General features: G+C 44.5%; 2 protein-coding genes across 2 annotated transcripts in view; both read left to right on the top strand.

Annotated features, from left to right (window-relative positions):
* The window catches only part of WEE2 (WEE2 oocyte meiosis inhibiting kinase), a 65873-nt gene that overhangs the window by 24029 nt on the left and 26485 nt on the right, over positions 1-15359 (top strand). The window lies entirely within an intron of this gene.
* Positions 5450-7699, top strand: LOC138675187 (E3 ubiquitin-protein ligase TRIM11-like). The gene has a single exon (XM_069763218.1). It carries the CDS (start codon positions 5472-5474, stop codon positions 7071-7073), a length of 1602 nt encoding a protein of 533 aa, XP_069619319.1. The 5' UTR covers positions 5450-5471; the 3' UTR covers positions 7074-7699.

The raw sequence follows: 15359 nt of genomic DNA, 5'->3' as shown, positions 1-15359 counted from the left end.
ACCACGCAAAGGGGGCAAAAAAGACCCACCGTGCCGAACTAACGGCACGGCGGTACACCCTTTGCTTCTCAGAGCTACCAGCAAAACAAAAGACAAGCTGGACAGAAAAAAAGCAACAAAATAGCAAAAAAGCACTTAGCTATACAGAGCAGCAGGTCACAGGAACAATCAGGAGAAGCTCAGATCCAACACTGGAACATTGACAAGGAGCAGGGATAGCAGCATCAGGCGGAGTTAAGTAACGAAGCAGTTAACAAGCTCACCAGAACACCTGAGGAAGGAAGCTCAGAAGCTGCAGTACCACTTGTGACCACAGGAGTGAATTCAGCCACAGAATTCACAACAGCCTACAATCTGATCCGAATCTGAGAAGGAAACGAATGGAAAACAGCCTTCAACACCCGTGATGGCCACTACGAATACCTGGTAATGCCAGCAATACACCCGCGGTCTTTCAAGAATTAGTTAATAACATTTTCAGGGACCTGCTCTATACTTGTGTCGTTGTTTACCTGGACGACATTCTGATCTTTTCTGCAGACTTGACCTCGCACCGGAGGCAAGTGCGCCTGGTCCTACAAAGACTCAGGGAGAACAGGTTTTATGCCAAATTTGAGAAATGCCTCTTTCAACAATCCTCTTTGCCTTTCTTCAGTTATATTGTATCCTTCACAGGATTAAAGATGGACCCAGAGAAGCTGTTTGCCTTCCTCAAGTGGCCTTGTCCGTCTGGGCTAAAAGCCGTACAACGATTCCTGGGGTTTGGCAACTACTACCGGCAATTCATCCCACACTTTTTCACCCGAGTGGTGCCCATCACAGCTTTAACTCGGAAAGGGGTAAATTCCAAGGAGTGGTCCTCCGAGGCAAAGGAGGCCTTTGTTTCTCTCAAAAAAGCCTTTGCTTCCGCACCTGCTCTCCATCGTCCGAATTCTAATGAGCAATTTTTTCTTGAGGTAGACGGGGCCCCCTCCATAGGTGCAGGAGCAGTTCTCACCCAGAAATTGTCTACCGGTCGGATGATCTCTTGTGGGTTTTTTCTAAGGTTTTTTCCCCGCAGAAAGGAACTATTCCATTGGAGATCGAGAATTGTTGGCTATCAAGTTAGCTCTGCAAGAATGGAAACATCTTTTTAAGGGAGCTCTTCATCAGGTAGTCATTTTCACTAATCATAAAAACCTTGCTTATCTCCAATCTGCACGGAGGCCGATTTCCCGGTGGCCCTTGTTTTTTGCTCGTTTTAATTGTGTCCTTCATTTCCGTCCATCTGACAAAAACGTCAAAGCAGATGCACTCTCCAGAGCCTTTTGCCTCATGAGCTGGAAGAGGAACCTCAGCACATTATTGAACCTTCAAGGTTAGTTTCAGTTGCCTATATTGATCTTGCCTGGCTTTCCCCAGAGAAAAGTCTCGTGACCGCCACGGAACGTGATCGTGTCCTGCGGTGGGAGTCATTCTTCCAAGTTAGCTGGCCATGCCGGTCAGAAAAAGACTCAGCAACTCGTCACCCGTTACAACTGGTGGCCTGCCATGGGTAAGGATATCCAGGAGTATGTCGCAGCCTGTGCTTCATGTGCCCGTAACAAGATAGATAAACGCCTACCAGCTGGTAGGCATCAGTCTCTTCCGATCCCGTCCGCTCTCTGGCAGAACATCGCAATGGATTTCATCACGGTCTTCCCATTTCTTGCAGCTGTTCAGTGGTTTGGGTTGTGGTGGATCGCTTTTCTAAGATGGCTCACTTCGTTCCGCTACCAGGTCTCCCGTCTGCTCCTAAACTTGTGGATCACTTCATTAAACACATCTTCCGTCTCCATGGATTTCCTCTTCGCATCGTGTCCGACAGGGGCGTTCAGTTCACCTAAAAATTCTGAAGAGCGGTCTGTAAACTGGTAAAAATTTAACTGGATTTTTTTGGCATACCATCCCCAATCCAATGGGCAAGTAGAGGACCAATCAAATCCTGGCTGGATTCCTGTGCCACTTCATCAACGCATACCGTGATGACTGGGTAGAGTTACTGCCCAGGGCGGAATTCTCCTACAACAAGTGAGTGAATCTTCTGGAAAATCTCCCTTTCAGATTGTGTTTGGACTCCAACCCGGAATTCCTCTTCCTATCTCTGGATCATCTGGCGTTCTGGCAGCCGATACCTTTACCGAAGATTTCTTGAAAGTTTGGAGAGATACCAAGACTGCTTTGGAGAAAGCCTCTTAACGTATAAAAAAGTCAAGTGGACAAAAGACGCCTGGATGCTCCCACCTTTTGCCCTGGAGATAAGGTATGGCTCTCCTCCAAGTACATCCGTCTGAAGTTGCCTTCCTACAAATTGGGTCCCCATTTCATTGGGCCCTTTGAAGTCTTGAGACATATCAACCCGGTCTCTTACAAACTGAAATTGCCTATTTCCTTATGTGTGCCTAACTCCTTTCATGTTTCCCTCCTCAAGCCAGTTGTTTTGAGTTCCTTCTTTAAGGACCCGGGTACCACTCCAGATCCTGTTTCAGAGGATGATGTTTTTGAGGTAAAACATATCTTGGCCACTAAAAATGTAAGGGGAAGACCTATTACCTGGTGACTGGAAGGGCTTTGGTCCTGAGGGGAGCCTAAAGAGAACATCCAGGCCCCTCTCCTTCTTAAAAGATTTCACGCAGGCTTGAAAAAGAGGGGGCGTAAAGAGGGGGATACTGTGACACCCGGTTCTAGTGTTGCCCCCAGTTCTGGTCCCTCACCTGCTCCTGAGGCTGCCCCTTTACCTCTGTGAGGTCCCTGTCTTGATCCTCGCTCTCTGTCTGTCCCTCGGAGTCCTGCTGCTGCTTCTCTCCCCCACCTGGCTGCCAGCAGGCCTCCAGAGAGAGTGATTAGGACACATGCACGCTTACCTCAAGTCTCTTAAAAAGGACAGCGCGCATTTTTTAAAAATTCCAATTAATAGATGGCAGCTCACTGATTACTACTTCTGGCCCCTCTGTCATAGGGAGGGTGCCGAAGCAACGTGTGTCTACTCTTGCTATTTCTGGCTCTGTTCCTATTCTGACTGCGCTGTTATAGCATTCCGATTTGCACTCTGCTTATACTGTTTGTTTCCGCAGAATATCATTGACCAGTTGTTCGGCTATCCTAAGACGACACCTGCACCTTTATACTTAAGTGCCATCTCGTTCCGCCTCTCACCATCCGTACCCCTGGACAATGCTAAAGGTGCCGGAGCCAGCTTCCTCCCATCTACCTGGAATCTGACTTCCCTCGCCAGAGCCAGCTTCATATCTCATACCCGGTGTCCGTCGATCAGCTCCACCATCTCTGTTATATTTGTTTAACTGTTTGTCCCACTGGAACAGCTGCCACGTGTCTGGTGGTATTCCACTCTGGTCCTGTTTGAGGGATCTTACCTGGGGCTCACTAGTTACGCCCCCTTCGGAGCCCCCCGGACCAAGATCCTGAGGTTCCACTCAAAAAATAAAAACGAATGTGAACTTCATCATCTGTGCCTCTGCTTCCATTTGTTACACTCTGTAGCATAATGTACCCCCATAGGCAGCCTCTGTATTATAATGTACCCAATAGGCAGTCTCTGTAGCATAATGTACCCCATAGGCAGCCTCTGTAGCATAATGTACCCCCATAGGCAGTCACTGTAGCATAATGTGCTCCCATAGGAAGCCTCTGTATTATAATGTACCCCATAGGCAGTCTCTGTATTATAATGTACCCCATAGGCAGTCTCTGTATTATAATGTACCCCCATAGGCAGCCTTTGTATTATAATGTGCCCCCATAGGAAGCCTCTGTAGTATAATGTACCCCCATAGGCAGCCTCTGTATTATAATGAACCCCCATAGGCAGCCTCTGTATTATAATGTACTCCATAGGCAGCCTCTGTATTATAATGTACCCCCATAGGCAGCCTCTGTAGCATAATGTACCCCCATAGGCATCCTCTGTATTATAATGAACCCCCATAGGCAGCCTCTGTATTATAATGAACCGCCATTGGCAGCCTCTGTATTATAATGTACCCCATAGGCAGCCTCTGTATCATAATGTACCCCCATAGGCATCCTCTGTATTATAATGAACCCCCATAGGCAGCCTTTCTATTATAATGTACCCCCATAGGCAGCCTCTGTAGCGCAATATACCTCCATAGGCAGTCACTGTAGCATAATGTGCCCCATAGGCAGTCACTGTAGCATAATGTGCCCCCATAGGCATCCTCTGTATTATAATGAACCCCATAGGCAGCCTCTGTATTATAATGAACCCCCATAGGCAGCCTCTGTAGCATAATGTACCCCCATAGGCAGCCTCTGTACTACAATGTACCCCCTTAGGCAGCCTCTGTAGCATAATGTACCCCCATAGGCAGCCTCTGTATTATAATGTACCCCCAAAGGCAGCCTCTATTGCATAAAGTACCCTCATAGGAAGCCTCTGTAGCATAATGTATCCCCATAGGCAGCCTCTGTAGCACAATGTACCCTATAGGTAGCCTCTGTGGCATAATGTACCCCATAGGCAGCCTCTGTGGCATAGTGCAACCCCATAGGCAGCCTCTGTAGCATAATGTACTTCCATAGGGAGCATCTGTAGCATAATGTACCCCCATAGGCAGCCTCTGTAGCATAATGTACCCCCATAGGCAGCCTCTATAGTATAGTGCAGCCCCATTAAAAAAAATAATAAATACTCACCTCTCTTCCTCCTGATGCCTGCGCTGCTCCGAGCTCCCGCACATCTCCGGACTGCAGGCGCCGAGTGGTGATGTCATCTCACCCGCTGTATCAGCGTCGGTGACATCAGACACTGACAGGGGGAAGATGGGAGAGGGAGCGTAACGCTCCCTCTCTCAACAATGCGGTCAGCTCTATCGGCATGCAGCAGATACCTCTGAACCTGCGATGATGGACGGGGGGCCTACTGCTGGCACCGGGACCCCCACCACCCTGCTCGGGGGCCCCATAGTGGCTGGCTGCAGAGCAGGGAGTTCGTGTCTCCCTGCTCTGCCACAGAATGTAACTGTAAATGGAACCGCCGATACAGTTACAGTAGCATAGCTCCAGGTGGGCGATAGCCCCATCTGCCCCCCAGTAGCTACGCTACTGCACTAAAGTTGTGTGTACATTTAGACAACTTCATCAGGTGAGCACCCAGATCGTCTTCTGGCTACTGCAGTCCTTGCACTTCAAACCATCCTACTCTTTGGTGCTGTGTGTGTTGTTTTTTTTAGCGACATGTTTATGAATGTGCATTCGCAGATTATCAGGCTTAAGACTGTGAATATATCCGAAAGGTGTTTCACACCCTGATCCCACTGCAATAGTGAATATATCATAACATCAGAACACTTGAGACTTCCAACTTTTTATCTACTCAAGCTACCAACTACTTCTGATAAACAGGGTAAACTGCCCTTTGATTTCTAGGTGTGTCAGAACTGTAGTTTCCTTTCTCTCTTCCTCTGTCAGCCATGGCGTCTACTGATCTGAGAAACGAGCTGGACTGCTCCATCTGTCTGAGCACTTATACAGATCCTGTAATGCTGAGATGTGGACACAACTTCTGCCGGGCCTGTATTGATCGTGTGCTGGATAGAGAGGACGGCTCTGGAGTTTATTCCTGTCCTGACTGCAGAGAAGAGTTTCAGGAGCGGCCTGCACTGATGAGGAACATAGCTCTGCGTAAAATAATTGAGAATTTCTGGCATACCGAGCCTCGTCAGGAGATCACCGGGATCTTCTGCACTTACTGTGTGGACTCTCCTGTACCTGCTGTTAGGTCTTGTCTACTCTGTGAAGCTTCTCTGTGTGATAAACACCTGATATCTCACAGCAAATCACCAGAACACGTCTTATCTGATCCCAGCACTTCTCTGGAGAAAAGGAAATGTTCTATCCATAAGAAGATCCTGGAATATTACTGCCCTGAGGACGCTGCTTGTATCTGTGTGTCCTGCAGTTTGGCAGGAGAACATTGGGGACACCAGGTGGAGATGCTGGATGAGGCCTCAGAGAAAAAGAAGAAGAAACTGAGAAATGTTCTCCAGAAACTGATCACACAGAGAAAGGAGACTAAGGAAAGTGTTCGAAGTCTTGAGGCACGTTGGATAAAAACTCAGAAAAAAGCAGCTGGTGAAGCGGAGAGAGTCACTGCCCTGTGTACAGACATCAGGAGACGGGTGGACGACCTGGAGAAGAAGGTCCTGAGTGAGATCTCCAGGCAGGAAAAGTCACTGTTACTATCTGCTCTGATCCATCAGATGGAAATAAAGAAGGACGAGCTGTCCAGGAAGATGAGACACATTGAGGATCTGTGTAACATGACGGATCCACTGACTGTCTTACAGGAACCAGACACCGGTGACTTACGTGATCCTGAGGAGGAGGAAGAAGGTGATGAGGACATAGGGGGACATGATAAACAGCTCCATGATGGAGATGATCTTGATGTGGCTGTGATCTCACACACATTACACACATTATGTGACGTAATATCAGGTATAAGGAGCGGGATCTATGCGGTGAGTTCTGCAGACATATTACTGGATGTAAACACAGCTGCTAATAATCTCCTTGTATCAGACGACCTGAAAACTGCAACTTGGACACAAGAGAAGCAGAATCGTCCAGAAACACCAGAGAGATTCCAGTGTAATCAGGTGATGAGCAGGAGAGGATTTACCTCGGGGAGACATTACTGGAATGTGGAGATCAGCAGATCAGGGGAGTGGATGGTGGGGATGTGTTATCCCAGTATAGACAGGAGGGAGCGTCAGTCATACATTGGATATAATAACAAGTCCTGGAGTTTGTGGAGATATAATAATCAGTATTCAGTGATACATGACAGTGAAGAGATTGAGTTACCTGACAAGATCTCCAGTGATAGAGTCAGGATATGTCTGGATTATGAGGCCGGGCAGTTGTCCTTTTATGAGCTGTGTGACCCCATCAGACACTTACATACCTCCACTGCCACCTTCACCGCGCCCCTTCATGCTGCAATATATATATATGAAGGTAGTGTGACAATATCTGAAGACTGGTTATGTAATTGGCCACAAGATTTTTAAATAACATTTTTGAAAATCTGCCAGGTAATCTGTGTTTTCTTCTTTGTCGTAGATGAGGTTGAATACAAGTATTGGATGACTCGTACGAGGCAAGGCCCTCATGGCTTCTCCCCACCCTCCTCTTATAGACTGACAGGTCTCTCCCTATGGTTGTGTATATGGAGAGATCGGTCAGTCTCATGGAGTGGAGTGGGAAGAAGCCGCCAGGGACTAGCCTTCAATGTCAAGTTCTATTCATAAAGAAAATTTTTGTTCTCGATTTTCTGTTGTCACATTTATTGTACCTTACCTCTACATGCCACTATTCAAGATCAATTTCTTCTACTGACCCATAATTCCTTACTTTCTAAATTCTCTGTTGTTTGGAAATGACCAATAAATCTCTAGTGATAAATTGACTAAAGATTTCTCAGCTTTGTCTTACAAACTGTATGTGATGCGTCATTTTTAACCCTGCTGTTCTGTTCGCATTTGCTATACACTTGTACTGTTCCTGGGTCAATAAGACCCGACCTATTAATTATTGATTTTTAGCTACTCTAAGTGTTTTATTTGAATACTTTTTTCATTATTATACTGTATGTGAACATGGTTGATCAAAATCAAATAAAAAATTTAAATTTAAACTTAATAATTTTTTTTTTTCATAAAAAGGTTACACAGGCTTTTTAAAATTATCTTTGATTGTTGGCATTCTGCACACAAATAACAAAGAAGCTTTACATTACTATTACTAAAACATGAAATTTAACTTTTTGAAACCAATATTTATAAATCAACAAATGAAAAATCATAAAAACTTCAACCTTTTTAGAAAGAAAAAAGAAAAACTGAACATGTTCATGTGTTTTTACACTGAACAAAATAATAAGACACATGTCCTTTACACAGATATTTTGAACATCTAGCACATGTCAGATTAGTCTTATTGTCACAGGAAGATGGACAGAAGCTACATCTCTTCCTTTTCTTGCTGGTAGCTGTGCTGCTGGTTGCTGTGCTGGTGGAGGCCGTGGATGTGGAGTCTTTCTTGAGCATGCTGGACACTTTTTAGGCTAGGTTCACATTGCGTTAGTGCAATCCGTTTAGCGCTAGCGCTAGCGGATTGCGCTAACGCAATGTTTTCTAGGAGGCTGCGATCGGGGTCGCGGTAACGTCCCCGCTCTCGCAGATCCCCGATCTGCGAGAGCGGGGAACGGACCGCGGGCGCGCCTCGGACGTTGCAAGCAGCGTCCGCGGCGCGCCAGGAATCACCGGCGCGTCGCTAGCGCGTGCCGAACATGGCATGCGCTAGTGAAGCGCGTTCCCATTAGCGTGAATGGGCGCGCTAACGGACGCGTTGCACGGCGTTAATTTCGCCGTGCAACGCTGTCCGTTTAACGTGGTCCCATAACGCAATGGGAACCCAGCCTTACAATGGCTGTTGCTCCTTCACTTCTGGGGGTCACTTTTCTGCTATCAATATATGGCCTAACCAGGGATTTGCCCAATTCCTCAAGAAATAATCTTCTTTTATGCAGCTTATTCCGGTTCCAATCGGGGTCGATTTCTCTCCATAAGACAAATGCATTGTATGCAGACACGTCCAGTATGTTATAAAATAAAATCATTGGCCACCGATTGGTTTTGTGTTTGCATGTATATGTTGATATTGCTTGGTCTAAAGTATCAACTGCTCCCTTTGTGGCATTATAATCCAAAATAATGTCAGGCTTTCTGTCTTCTCTATCACTTACGGCATTGCCATGGTGCATTGTGCTCATTAGAATTACCTGCCTGTTTTTTTTTGGAACAAAAGAAACAACAGTTCTATTTACAGAAAAAAAAAGTAGAACTGTACACCTCTCTCTTGCTAAGGATACCTTGTGGTAGTTCAGGTTTGTTTTTTCTTATTGTACTCAGCATAGTAAGTTGTTTTTTCTTCAACATCTTGCCTAGTTGATAGGATGTAAAAAAGTTGTCACATGTGTCATTTTGTCCTTTTAGTCAATGTGTCAAATCGAGAACAACACGCATACCCTGATTTTTTTCAGGTCTTTCACCAGGGGTTTTTCCTGTATACACTTGAACATTTAGAGCATATGAACTTTTGCTGTCGCAAAGTGTCCAGATCTTGATGCCGTATTTTCCTGGCTTAGGCTGGTTTCACATTTGCGTTTTTTGCCGCTGCGTTTTAGCGCAAAAAAGCATGCGTTTTTTTTCTATACTTAACATCAAAAACGCATGCGTTTTTTTGCATGCGTTTTGCCGCGTTTTGACGACACATGCGTCGTTTCTATGCTTGCATTTTGTTGCGGAAATGCAACCTGTAGTAATTTCTAGTGGTGTTTTTTTTTTGCCGCAAAAAAACACATGCGTTTTTTGCGGCAAAAAAACGTATTGCTGTCTATGTAAAAGCATGCGTTTTTAAGCACATGCGTTTGCATGCGTTTCAATAGAAAAACACAAGAATACACACTGATAAGCCACCCCCAACCCTAACCCTAGGGATCCTAACCCTAACCCTAGGGTTAGGGTTAGGATCCCTAGTAACCCTAGGGATCCTAACCCTAACCCTAGGGATCCTAACCCTAACCCTAGTGATCCTAACCCTAAGGGTTAGGATCTTAACCCTAACCCTAAGGGTTAGGGTTAGGATCCCTAGGGTTAGGGTTAGGATCCCTAGAGTTAGGGTTAGGATCCCTAGGGTTAGGATCCCTAGAGTTAGGGTTAGGATCCCTAGGGTTAGGGATAGGGTTAGGGTTAGGATCCCTAGGGTTAGGGTTAGGATCCCTAGGGTTAGGGCTAGGATCCCTAGGGTTAGGGTTAGGATCCCTAGGGTTAGGGTTAAGGTACCTTCACACTAAACGACGCTGCAGCGATCCAGACAACGATCCGGATCGCTGCAGCGTCACTGTTTGGTTGCTGGAGAGCTGTCACACAGACCGTTCTCCAGCGACCAACGATGCCGGTAACCAGGGTAAACATCGGGTTACTAAGCGCAGGGCCGCGCTTAGTAACCCGATGTTTACCCTGGTTACCATCCTAAAAGTAAAAAAAACAAATGCTTCATACTTACCTTCCGCTGTCTGTCCCCGGCGTTCTGCTTCTCTGTACTGGCTGTGAGCACAGCGGCCGGAAAGCAGAGCGGTGACGTCACCTCTCTGCTTTCCGGCCGCTGTGCTCACAGTGAGTGCAGGAAAGCACAGCGCCGGAAGACAGACAGCGGAAGGTAAGTATGAAGCGTTTGGTTTTTTTTACTTTTAGGATGGTAACCAGGGTAAACATCGGGTTACTAAGCGCGGCCCTGCGCTTAGTAACCCGATGTTTACCCTGGTTACCAGCGAAGACATCGCTGAATCGGCGTCACACACGCCGATTCAGCGATGTCAGCGGGAGAGCCAGCGACCAAATAAAGTTCTGGCCTTCTAGCCCCGACCAACGACATCACAACAGGATTCTGATCGCTGCTGCGTGTCAAACTGAACGATATCGCTAGCCAGGACGCTGCAACATCACGGATCGCTAGCGATATCGTTTAGTGAGAAGGTACCTTTAGGGTTAGGATCCCTAGGGTTAGGGTTAGGATCCCTAGAGTTACTAGGGATCCTAACCCTAACCCTAACCCTAGGGATCCTAACCCTAACCCTAGCTATTTCTGTTTATAGTGGGTTTTCCAGTTGATTTTGATGATTGGCAGCTGTCACACACTTCTCATCATGCGTTTCAAAAACGCAAACGCAGGAAAAAACGCATGTAAATGCGTCAAAACGCCGCATTTTTTTACCACATGCAAAAACGCATGCGTCTAAAAAACGCAGCGTTTGCACGCGTTTACATGCGTTTTTTGCACCACCTGCGTTTGCGTTAAAAACGCTGCGTTTTTTAACGCAACTGTGAAACTAGCCTTACTTGGTATATATTGTCTGAATGGGCACCTACCTCGGAATGCCACCAGTTGCTCATCAACAGTTACATTTTCACCACTATTATACGATTTTGGTAGAATCTCTACCCATTGATTCCAAACATTTCTAATAGGTGCTAGTTTATCTTTAGCTCTTCTTTCCATTCTATCTGTTTTAGAATCAAACCGCAGTACTCTAGAAATTTCATGAAACCTTTGAATGATAGACAACCAGTCTCCTCTCTCACAAACAGCAAATGGATAATACTAGATAATTACTTGTTTACTGATAAGAACAGTGAAACCACCACCATTTTGAGATGAAGTACACATAAAAAAACATAACGTTTGTAGTCAGAAATAATCAGAGACCTGCAGAACAGTATAAAATGCTATCGGGTCATATTGACCCGAACAGTATAAGTGTAACAATCAGCGTGTAGCAAAAAGTAAACAAAAAAAAAAATATATAGAGCTCCACAAATGAAGAGAAGTCAAGATACCACTAGTTTCAAATCCTCATATAAAAAAATCTACAGGGTATCAAAAATCATTTCGGGTCATATTGACCCGAACAATACAGCAGGGTTAAGCAAAGTTCCAAGGCTGAGTGATGAGCAGTGACCGGTGGGGGGACATGGCACATCCAGGTCATAGTGCATAGTGATTTAGAGTTTTACCAACTGGGTATAAAAAGACACACTGGCTGTTTTTCTCAATATCTGACAGGAAATCAGAATAAACCTTTTTCATTTAAGGTCAATTAGGATTACCATAATTATTAATATTTGCCAAATGCCAGAATAACGAGAGAGATAATGTTTTTAAGGCATTTTTATTACTTACTGCAAAGTCAAAAGTTTACATACACTATTGTCTATTTAGAAAATAAGAACTACCTGAACTTCCATAAATTTGCGTGGAGAATTAGTTTAAGGGCTCACTCACATGAGCGTATAACTTGGACAAGTGCTATCCAAAGTTTTATACTCATTCTGTATGAAGCAATTTATGGGGCCCATTATATACTGTATGAAGCAATATATTGGGCTCAATATTCTGTATGGAGCACTATGTGGTGCCCATAATACTGTATGGAGCAATATATGGGGCTCATTCTTCTGTATGGAGCAATATATGGGGCTCTTTATTCTGTATAGAGGACTATATGGTACCCATAATAGTGTATTGAGGACTATATGGGGCTCATTATTCTGTATGGAGGACTATACTGTCCAGTTTCTGAGCTATTGCAGAATTTACAATAGATATCACTCATGTAATGTAAGAAGTAAGTGAAATTTTTGGCATTGTACAATACCTATATTTCTCTGCCGTATCTGTACATCATGAATTGTGGTATGTGTTAAAGGGGCCCACTGAGAAAAAAAAAAAAGCCTTCGTGTGGCTATGCTGACAGAGAAATAAAATGTTAAGGCTCTTGGAAAAAGGGGAGAAAAAAACAGGCTAAAAATTTTTTATAATTTGGGCATAAAGGGGTTAAAAAATTGCCATATTCCAGGCATACAGTAGAAAGCGTCCCACATTAACCCTTAAACTTCCCATACACATTAGGCTAACGTTGGCCAAACCTGCCAATAGCGGAGGGCTCGGCTGACGGTCTAATATCTACAAGTATAGCTCCCTCCAAACAGATAATGTTAGGGGAAATAAGGATTTGGCATGTCTGATTTCGGGTTGCCGATCCTTTTATTCGCGACGAGATAAGACCCCATCAGAAGAAACTTTCTTATAAGGAACACAGGACCGCTTATCATGTGTAATGTGCATGGAGAAATCTGGAGAGGTAGAATCATTGTTCAGCTGACAGCCATCTATCATGTATAGGGCTTCTAAGAATGTGTTCACACAAAGTTTTTTGCTGATTTTTTGGGGGCTCCTCAAGGGAGTTCAATATCCATGAGTTTTGATTGCAGAGTTTCAGAGTTTTTGCTCCAAAAACCCAGGAAAAAAATTTCAACTTACACAGAGTATTTCATTAGGATTCTGAAGCATCAAAAACTCACATAAAAGGCGCTTTAAATATTTTCTATTGATTTCAATGGATAAACCACTTTGTTGTTTATGCAACGAGTTTTTTTAACATTTTTTTCCAACAGGGTTTGAACACCTCACAATGGAATAGGTAGGGGTCAGACTTGCGTGTGCAATGTGAGAAACTCGCGTGACTTTCTCGCATCAATACTCGGCACCACCGCTGGCACTCGGGACCGGAGCATGTGGCTGCATGCAGTCGCACACTCCAGTCCCAAGTGCCGGCTGCAGTGCCGGGTATTGATGCACGAGTTTCTCGCATTACACACATAAGTCTGACCCCAGCTATAGAAGAAGTGACAGTTCTAATGGAATCTGCACATAACCTAACACTGTCAAGTGAAAAAGTTGGTGAGGATTGGTTATAATAACTGCATGGTTGATTTCCTGCTTTTTTTCCCGTTATTGCAGTGGCCTCTCACTATTGTTGGGGCACCATCACTCCGCTGTGACGGCAGCCTTTGGTTTACGGGTGACAGGCAGTGAATGGAGTCTGTGGTGCACTACTGTGGAGTGCTCAGTGATGTCCTCCCTGGATGGTGACCTAAGGTCAAGGAAATTCATACGAACTGAGAAAGAACCCTTAGGCGCCATTTCACACTGCATTTTCTCTTATGTTCAGTGGCCCCGTTGGGGCTTTCGTTTGAACTTCCCGCAAAACGGTATGTGGGTGTATGCGCCAACAGGGCCATTGACTATAATTGTGCAGCCAGAGTCACGATGTTCTCTGTCTTGCATAATTTTCGGCCATATATACCTACTGGAGGTGGAAACCAAGACGTAGTCTAATACGTCTAGCTGTCTGCCTACAGTAAGCGTACACGGCTGAAAATGATGCACGACAGAGCACAGGGTGACTCCGACTGCACCCTTATGGTCAATGGCCCTGTCGGTGCATACGCCCGAATACCATTTTGTGATAGGTTCAGACGTAAGCCCCGACAGGGGAACTGAACGTGGGAGAAAACGCAGTGTGGAAGGAATACACATATATACAAAAGTAAATATATGGCATACATTCAACAATAATGTATTAAACCTACAACATAATGCACAACTCAGATGATTATAATAAAGGTAATTTTATTAATCATAAAGGTATAACATAACATATGTAAAAGGGAAAACAAAACCAGGTGGAAAAAAGTACGGGGTATCACAGGGACCAATATAATATATATAGTGGCTCATAAAGTCAATAATAAATATGAGAATAATGGACACTAAAATATATACACACAGTTGCTCCTATATCAGTATCCACAAGATAGATGGTTATAAATACCATATCTGTAATAGGGCAACATAGATCAAAATATTTGTTACCACAAAAATCTAATGTGCAAGATCTATCATTTTATAAAAATCAATAGTAGCATGGTAATATTAATTACATATAGTAAAGAAAAAATTTATAAGAGTCAAAGTGTCAAAGTACAAAAGGTGCACAATAAATTTATATAGCAGCACAATATGGTTGTTTATATAGCAGCACAATGTGGTTGTTTATGTCCGATACATCTGGAGCCCATAAGACAGAAAGGAGAAGAAACTATATAATATAGTGGAATACTTAACCATATGAGTGGCCCTGTGGTAGCCTGCACCTGCCCGATGCGCGTTTAGCCTGAGCTTTAACGAGGGAAGCAATTCCCTCGTTAAAGCTCAGGCGAAACGCGCGTCGGGCAGGTGCGGGCTACCACAGAACCACTCATATGGTTAAGTATTCCACTATATTATATAGTTTCTTCTCCTTTCTGTCGTTTGGGCTCCAGATGTATCGGACATAAACAACCACATTGTGCTGCTATATAAATTTATTGTGCACCTTTTGTACTTTGACACTTTGACTCTTATAAATTTTATCTTTACTATATGTAATTAATATTACCATGCTACTATTGATTTTTATAAAATGATAAATCTTGCACATTAGATTTTTGTGGTAACACATATTTTGATCTATGTTGCCCTATTACAGATATCTATATACATAATTGTCTAAGGGGTACTTCCGTCTGTCTGTCTGTCCTTCTGTCACGGTTATTCGTTCGCTGATTGGTCTCGGCAGCTGCCTGTCATGGCTGCCGCGACCAATCAACGACGGCCACAGTCCGATTAGTCCCTCCCCTACTCCCCTGCACTCACTGCCCCGCGCCCAAACCATAATCCCCTCCACTCACCGCTCACACAGGGTTAATGGCAGCGGTAACGGCCCGCGGTGTAACGCACTCCGTTACCGCTGCTATTAACCCTGTGTGTCCCCAACTATTTACTATTGATGCTGCCTATGCAGCATCAATAGTAAAAATATGTCATGTTAAAGATAATTAAAAAAAACAAAC

This window comes from Ranitomeya imitator, chromosome 4 (assembly GCF_032444005.1).
Source record: "Ranitomeya imitator isolate aRanImi1 chromosome 4, aRanImi1.pri, whole genome shotgun sequence".
Lineage (NCBI taxonomy): Eukaryota > Metazoa > Chordata > Amphibia > Anura > Dendrobatidae > Ranitomeya > Ranitomeya imitator.
This window is presented reverse-complemented; position numbering and strand designations above follow the sequence as displayed.

Bases quoted from the DNA above. Each gene is read 5' to 3' on its own strand.
- LOC138675187 (XM_069763218.1), top strand. From the start codon at position 5,472: ATGGCGTCTACTGATCTGAGAAACGAGCTGGACTGCTCCATCTGTCTG.